The 8,614-nt window shown below is 37.2% G+C and overlaps 1 protein-coding gene across 1 annotated transcript; it reads left to right on the top strand.

Annotated features, from left to right (window-relative positions):
• Positions 1 to 332: 332 nt before the first annotated feature.
• On the top strand, positions 333 to 7,255 carry LOC104410349 (double-stranded RNA-binding protein Staufen homolog 2-like; the record flags this gene model as incomplete). Its single annotated transcript, XM_010020485.1, has 4 exons — positions 333 to 543; positions 1,642 to 1,772; positions 5,744 to 5,903; positions 7,120 to 7,255. Coding segments are annotated over exons 1-4 (626 nt in total), but the record flags the coding sequence as incomplete, so codon positions are not given.
• Between the last annotated feature and the right edge of the window lie 1,359 nt (positions 7,256 to 8,614).

Raw genomic sequence — 8,614 nt, 5'->3', positions numbered from 1 at the left:
AAGAAATTGGCAGGTGCTAATCTCATCAACAAAATAATTACATGGAATTTTACTCTAGAATAATAGTTCTTTCTCCTGTATTTCAGGCAGGGTCAGTCCATAGCTGAACAACAGAACATTCAGGGCGTGTGGTTTCTGCTTTGGTGATGTCCTTTGGCTGTGAGCTCTGTTTCTTGGTGCTTCAGTTTGGAAGTAATGTTTGCAGAGGCATTTACTTCTGTGGATAGTTTTGTGACTTAGATCCAGGAGCAAAAAAGAAATGTTGCTGATATCACTACCATTATTTGACAGTCAAAATGCAAAGTGCCCCACTTATAATAATTTGTTTATTGCAGTGGTAGGCAATGGCACAAGTTAAGATGCAGACTCCAGCAAACCTGGCCGGACCCACCATGTCCCCTATGGTGCTACCCCTACCAGTTGCCACTACAAATACACTGGGTCTGCCATCCTCAATGAATGGATCCATTTCAGATTCGGCTGCCAGCTGTAGCAGTCCTACTGCCAGCCTTGTGGATCCTGCACCTTCTAGCAGCTCACCAGGTAAGTTGGTTCCAGTATATTCTCTTTGGTGTTCAAATGAATTTCTTTGACGACTTGCTAATTTAAAAAATAAATGAATAAATTAGGTCTTAAAGAGGATTAAAATAAAGAAAAAAAAATCCCGTAGAAAAATATTTTGGCTAAATAGACTGTTTACTAAGTTAAGTTTCTTTAACTGATCTCAGACTTCCTGTGAAGTGTTGACCAATGACATAAAAGAACATGTCTATTTTGTCAAATTCTGAGCGTATCTTTTATACAGAAGTTTTAGTGGTGCAGGAAGGTCTCCAAGTGTGTTTCTCTTCCCTAGAACAGAATGTCTTCAGACTGCTTGGCAGTATTCGGTGTTTCCTTTGTAGCCTAATAAATGCTATGCCCAGTTCCTATGCTGAACTGGGTATAAAATGTAGAAATGTTACCCTAAAAAAATAAGCAAAAGATGACAGTGTGTGTTAGGGGTAAATACAGATGAGTTGAAAAAGCAATAGAAAGTTAAAAAAAAGTAAGGCAGTATACATGAAGTAAGTCATCTAAGAAAAGCAGAACAAAATCCTTAAAGGGGGAGAAAAGGTGTTTTTTGGAAGTGCTCTGAGTGTGACTTCATTATTGTGAGGAAAGTCTAAAACACCAGGAAGAAGCATGGAGAAGCGGGTGGAGACCACATGGTTTCATCTGCTATATTTATCTTGCAACTCTTACTCTATCCACTTCTGCTTCAAAGTGTCAAGAAACCATTCTGAAAAAGTAGTCAGTTCCTGGAACCAGTGTACTCCTGACAGTAAACTTTGGTGACGTAGAAAATGTAGCTTATGTGTATGTCCTCCTACGCTGTCATGCTTTATAGAGACATTTTGGAAAGAAATAGTTGTATTTTTAGTATTTTTTTAATTGCATGTAATCAAAATGGCTACTGTAAAATATATATTCTCATATGATTAGTATATAAATAGTATTTAAACATTGTATTTAGCATATGTGCAAAATTATTTTTTAGCCAAAGTATTTTCTTTTCTAAGCATGCTGTTGCTTTTGCAAAGCTTTGCGAAGTTGTGAAGGATACATTTCTCCACAAAAACTTTACAGCCTCTTTATTTACAGCTCCTCTCCAAGATAACATGGCAAACCCCAAAGAGAAAACTCCAATGTGTCTGGTAAATGAGTTAGCCCGTTTCAATAGAATTCAACCCCAGTATAAGCTTCTGAATGAAAGAGGGCCTGCTCATGCCAAGGTAAGGTCACAGTTCCAGGTGATGAGCCATACCTTAAATGCTGAACAGATAACATCATGGTCTGGACAATTGTGCTTGTCAAACACAGCTGTACTTCTAGTCTGAGGGATTTCTTACTGTTATTTACTTTCTTTATTTTGTTTCATGCTTTCGGAAAGTATGTCTGTATTTCTGTTGAAGCCCTATAGATCATTTTAAACCTGACTTTCACTTCCACCTTTGAGTTTATATTTGTCGGTCTCTATAAAAGACCTTGTGAAGATCTTTCCAGGGCAGCACCACCCTTTCATAACCATTGTGGAGCATTTGCTTCGTAAGCTGCCTGAATCGTTCTCCCCAGTGGTGTGCCTCTGATAACTACCTCAGGGTTTGTTTCATGGTATTGCAGATGACGACAAAGGTAGTTATGTGTAATTTCTTTTGAGTGCTTATTGATATGATTCTATGTACATAAAGTTGATTGCATTGATGCTGTATCTTTGGATCTTGCATTATAGGGCACAGACTTTATTACTATTCTTTCCTTTAAATTCTGTGCAACTTTAACATTTCCGGTGATAGTAAGACTCCTAATATGATTATTGCATTAAAATTTCTAGTGAACTGATGGTTAATTCTGGGCAGTTCTCATATCAGTTTGGATATCCAACTTCATTTCAGAAGTATGAATTAGGATGCTTTTGGGTGATGTGGAATACAGAGGGATATTCTCATGATAATAATTTTCAGACATAATTTTGAATTTCCTCCCTAGTTAAGAGCAATATGGGGGAGCAGAAAAAAGCCTGAAAAACTCAGAGAGAGAGAGACCATGGCATAATTAATAGCTGCTTGGGACTCAGTATTTCTAGCGTGGCAGAGCCGTGTAAGGCAGTGGGGTCACGCTGCAGATTTCAGTGACAGCAGTTTCAGCTAGGTGTGGGCTGCCTCTCTGCTGTCAGCTAGCGTAGAGTTGATGCGAATCACTGACCTCGTTTGACTGGTGTTCATGCATCCTTTATACTGGTAGAAATGTCAGCAGGTGCAGGGCTGCTGAGAATCAGAAAGGTTTTAGGATTCCTCATTGTGAATGGCAATTAAAGTGCTCTTCACTTTTCTGGAGGCATTTGGGTATAGGGTACACTGGTTGGTTGGGTTTAGGTTGTGGCATGTTAGATCTTTTGTGCTTTTCACTGTTGTGTTATATATTTATTTTTTTACCTTTTTTCTATTACTGTGAAATAAGAAGTACTTTCATTGTACCAAAAGCTGTAGTTTTGGCTGTTGATATTCCTTCAGCAGTAAAGAGATTTGAGTTAAATTACATTCATGCTATACCTTACCTTTTAGCAGGATAGGAAATAAAAAAAAAACCCCAAACATATGCTCTGTAGACTCAGAATAATATTAAGTCTGTCTTTGACCTGTGCAGCAAATGCAAAAAACAAAGGATGGAAGGGGATGGAAGAACAAGGGTGATATTAATAAGATTATGCAGACTCGTGTACCTTTGACCTACAAAAAGCAGAGGCATAGAAATTCTTATGACTGTCTTAGCAGTTTAGTATAATGTCTTGCTAGTAATACGATGATATACCTGATAGAATATGTGAAACAGAGCTGGATTTGTCCTAGAAAGCATGATCCGAAGGATGTAATGCTGCTGCGGCTGTTTGCCATTGAAGCAGCATCTCATATTACTTTCCTCCTACACATACTCTGTTCTCCTTCACTAGTGGTTTTTGTAATTTTCAGAGGCATGCTCTGTAAGACAGCTGCCTGCATTGTGACCACAAATGGTAGTAAATTTTTGTATCCTTTTTTCTAGTTGTCTCTAGAAAGTAAGTTCTGACACTTGGGGTGAAATTGGAAACTAGAAACAGTGGAGATAGAAGTGGTGCTTCCTGACAGTGCAGTTAAGGTTTCTAGGAGTCTGCCCTCCGGGTGTATTCTTCATCATGAGAAAAATTAGGACGTGTTTGTTAGCATAAATGAGAGTAAGTGTGGTGGCCTTTGCATTTCCACTCTCCAGCCATCAGGTAAATTAGGTGGGAAGGAATACAAACTTCCTCAGAAAATCGATGGGAAATACTTCTTAATTCATAGCAGAATCGTCAGCTCCGGTCTTGCAGAACTTGTGTACTTCATTGGCTGCTCCAGATTTTGGTTTTAGGCAGTTTTATTCCTTTAATTAAATTCCCACCCATTATTGTGTGTGTGGGTTTATTGTAGGAGTTTGTCAGATGGGTTAAGTTGAGAAGGTTAGAGCTCTCGCTGTAGAAGTGTACTGAGCAAGTCCTTTATTGTGTTGATTTCCTGCTTACTGCTCTAAGCATAAAGAGGAAAGTTATAGGTAGATAAGTAGCCATTATTAATCATATTTTTATTTAAATTCAGTATTATTCTCCTCCTATAAAAATACTAGACTGATACTTACTTGCAAAACAAAGAATATATAAGCTCCAGATCCAGAAATCAGATTTCAATTCTTTTAGTAATAAGGATGTATGTTTATAGATGATTTAGATCGTTACAGGTATTTAGCTCTAACACCCAGCTTAGCTTTCAGGTGGGGGATAGCATTTGACAGAGGGCAAAATTAAGATACTCTTTTCTCTCTTCCTCCTTGTCTGTGGGGAAGTGTCATGACTGCTGTGGAAAAAAAGACATGGCAATAGGAACTGTGATACGGGGACTGGCACTGTGCTTCTGAAAATTACAGTAGGCCAAAGCTCAAGCCTGTATTTAAGACACAAGTATGTATTTATAGCATTCAGTTGACATGCACGGTGTACACATGTATAGGGCTGAGTTGGGAGGTAGATACGTACTTGCGTTCAAATGCTTGTTTGCAAGTACATGCTAAATGAAAATATATGTAAAGGGAAATTTAAATGTTGCCCATCTCTAGATACTTGGTCCTGGATCCAGCAAGTTTAAATAATTTAAAAATTTACAGAACAAAAACTATCAAAATGAAAATTTTACTTTATATACTGCTCACACAAACATGTAGATTTCTTTATGTTGCCTCAAGTAAGTTAGTGTGTTCTCTGAGGTAGGTATATCTTAGTTTACCATGTGTATCTGTCTATTAAATCCTGCTTTATTTGTATGGAATTGATACGGCGAAGACATTGAGTTCTTACCCTTTCTTCTCTTATTTTTATATGCTCAAATTTGAACAGAACCTGTATGTATCACAGAGAAGATAGAGTCAATCTAATGCCTTAAATGTGCATTGAGTTTTGTCTTTGTGATTTGCACAGCATAGATCCTGCTTGAAATAATCCTTTATTCCAGATTTAAAATATGTTTTTTTGATCAGTTAGTCCATTTCTGAACTCTGAAGTTTTACAGTTCCTTTCTTCGCTGTACAGTCCACATTAGAGAACTGCAATTTCATTCAGAAAGATAATACTTCTTTCTTACTTCATGTTTTTGAACATATTTGAGTTGTGCCTCTGGACTAACAATACAAATTCTTTTCAGAAATCAGGTTGGTGAGAAATTATTTCGGTGGGTACAGGTATTTGTGCCACATTCTCTGCTGCCTTGAAGAGGAGCAGTGATTTGTATCCATTCAGAATTATTACAAAATTACTTCTTTTAGTAGCATTGTTTACATTTTTTCTACTAGTAGAGTGACTAAATGCATTCAAATGTGTGTAGAATTGTGGTCTTAACTCACCTGTATATAGTCTTCCAAGAGTAGATCATCAGTTTTCAGTTGTTATTACTTGGTTTAAATATTATTCTGTTCTTTCACAGTTGACATTAACATCATGCTATTTTTCTTTGTCATTTGAAAGGCTTAATGTTGCCCACTGCTGAGGGCTCACTGATCTCTCTAAGAGTCAGATGAGTTTTCTGGGAACTGAACATAATGAAAAGAGAGCACAGTTTCTCTTCAGCCCTAAAAGCTTTTATACAGATTGGTCTAGTCCATAGTGATACTCTTGCCAGTGTTTACCTGTTCTTTGTCTTTGAAGATGTTCACAGTGCAGCTGACTCTCGGGGAACAGACATGGGAAGCTGAAGGAAGCAGTATTAAAAAGGCCCAACATGCTGCTGCTAGCAAAGCATTGAATGAAACTACCCTTCCCAAACCAACACCTAGACCACCCAAAAATAATGTTAACAATAATCCAGGTATGTCATTTTCCTCTCTGTGTTGTTGAAGTGTTGGAATATTATACTACCAGTAAATAAATTTAACAAGATATAAGTTGAGTTGGAGGATGAGAATCAACATAGCTGTCTTTCTTACAGGTGTGATAGTGTAATGAAGAACTCCTAGGGAATTTGCACAGGAGAATTTTTAATGTACATAACTAAAATAGTTGAACTGTATGTAAATATATTATTTAGATTAGGGTTGGATGTGTACAAAGTGATTGTAGATGATCAACAGACAGGACAAAACAGTGTAAAGTGATAGAACTTTTAAATGAGTTCTCTTAAATCGTACTTCTTTTGTTATCAGCTTTTCCCTTTAAGAATATGCTCAAAGCCAAAAAAAATCTAAAAGCTTGTGTAATACTCTGCAATATCAAGGATCAGACCCAGGATTCATTTTTATAGAGGTCTGAACTTTCTGAAGTCACAGTGATTGTGAAGGAGACAGGGCAGAACCATCGTCCTGGGCCTGAAGAAGCCATGTATTGATTTGTGAAGGAGCAAGAGAGTGCTATCACACCACTTCCAAACAATCCATAATGGCTAATGGTCAGGATAATACTCCCAAGCAATTTTGGATTCTGTGACCAGTAGATGGCTGTAGTGATACTGATTTCCAGTATTGTTTTTCAGTTTGTTAGATCATTCCTGTTAGCTCATTAGCGTTTAGTTATAGCCTTAAATTTTCAAGTCTTGCAAATAAAGCATTTTTTCTAACTTGTAAGATTACCAAATGACTGCAGTAAATGCCTGTTGCTGTTCAGTTGTTTCAATGCTTCATTGCTCTCTTTGTGGTTTTATTTAATGGTATGCAGCGGGAAAAGACATTATTCTTTTATCTTTATAGTTTAAGGAAGTGTCATATTATAAGCACTTTGGAAAGATGAATAACCAGCTTGATTTTAGCATTGACTTTCTCATTCATATATGAAGATTAATCTGTTGGAACTGCATAAAGAATGCACTGAGATAAATGTTTAAATGTTCTTTTCTATTGCTTGTGATTAAGTTTACATCCATATTCCAATATTTTAGAGAAGCTGAAATGTCAAGGTAGTTGCTTCTTTTTTAATTTAAAAGCAGAAGAATATCATGCAGCTCTCTCTTTGCTGCTCATCTCAGTTCTGTTTGTGCCTTTCGCAATATTTGTGGTTTAAGTGCCTTACATGTATTTGGGTTTTTTTTACAGGCAGTATAACTCCAACAGTGGAGCTGAATGGTCTGGCTATGAAAAGAGGAGAGCCTGCCATCTACAGGCCATTAGATCCAAAGCCAATTCCCAATTATAGAGCAAATTACAATTTCCGGGGCATGTACAATCAGAGGTTTGTACTTTTTCTATTATTTCATTCTTTTTCTTCATTGCTTATAAATCTGTTCTAAATCTTTGTGAAGTTCCTCAGTTATTTCAGAGTAAAAGGAAACTAAGATTTTTATGAAGAAGAGTCTCTGCAGTGTTATTTTGAAACATGAAGAGTCTCTGCAGTGTTATTTTGAAACATGAAGAGTCTCTGCAGTGTTATTTTGAAACATGCATAATCTCTTCTAAAAGAAAAGAGGTGCCCTAAGCATGTCACAAGGAATAAGGACATGTAAACCAACTGTTTCTGTTTTTTAATGTGCATACTGGAGTTACAGTCTACAGCTGTGGTAGAGAGGAGGCAGAGCATTAACTTCAGAGAGAGGTTTTGCTTTTCTTTGCTCTAGTGACATGTGATTAGAATCTGTATCATTAAAAATGAAGCACTCTTTTCTTAGAAATTGGATAAAAACTAGGAGGGCTTCATTTTCAAAATTAGCTTGAAACCATTCTCAGGTTTCCATTTTTTAACCATTCTGCCTGGTCAGCTATCTTGGTTCCTTGATCCTCAGTGTTTAGTGAGGAAAAATCCTTTATTTCACAGTTTAGAAGTCTATATTCAGAGCCCTCCCTCGATGCTGTCATTACTGTAGTAAGTTTGAGTAATTGTTGAGAAGATGGTATTTAAAAGTATGTTTTTAAACTATCAAATTCTTCAAGATTAAAAAATTTGAAACTTTAAGTGGGTGGAGCAGTTTCTTAACTGGCCATTCAAATATTTCGTTCTTCAATGTGTTCTAAATTTTTGAAGCATCTTTATCTTCAGTATTTGTACTGTTTAGTACAGAGAGAAAACAGGTGGGATGGGGCAGAAGGCCAGAATCTGTACTTGCCTGCTTCATTGTGCTTGTTTGAGTGCAGTTGCCTATGCAGGGTGGCTAAAAATACTGTAGCTAGTAAATTGATAGATAACCAAAACTAAGTAGTAAAAAACTAGATATGCATGTCTACCTGCATAAACACATACATAAGCCCTTGTGCATATGCCACCTCACACATGAACACCACAGTAAAGAGGAAACAGAACAGTGATGCCATGCAGTACTGTTTCGGGGTTTTGGGACTACTCCTGTGCTGGAAGTAACTGTTCAATGCCTGTTTTTCATTTGGAGGTGCTGGTCAGCTATGATCCCAGTAAGAAGACACATAGACTCTGTAAGGCATCATTTTATATGCTATTTATTAGAGCTGCCAATGTAAGAACAGCAAAGATAATCTTCCACCCCTTCAGATGCTGGGACCCCTGAGCAGTGTAGGATTTATGGAATTGAGTGTGCGCTCAGCAAGTTTGCAGATGACATCAAGCTGTGTGGCTCGGTTGATA

Source organism: Nestor notabilis, unplaced genomic scaffold (assembly GCF_000696875.1).
Source record: "Nestor notabilis isolate BGI_N333 unplaced genomic scaffold, ASM69687v1 scaffold14518, whole genome shotgun sequence".
In the NCBI taxonomy this organism is placed as follows: Eukaryota; Metazoa; Chordata; class Aves; order Psittaciformes; family Psittacidae; genus Nestor; species Nestor notabilis.
The sequence above is the reverse complement of the archived record's forward strand: the minus strand, read 5'-3'. Positions and strand labels throughout refer to the sequence as shown.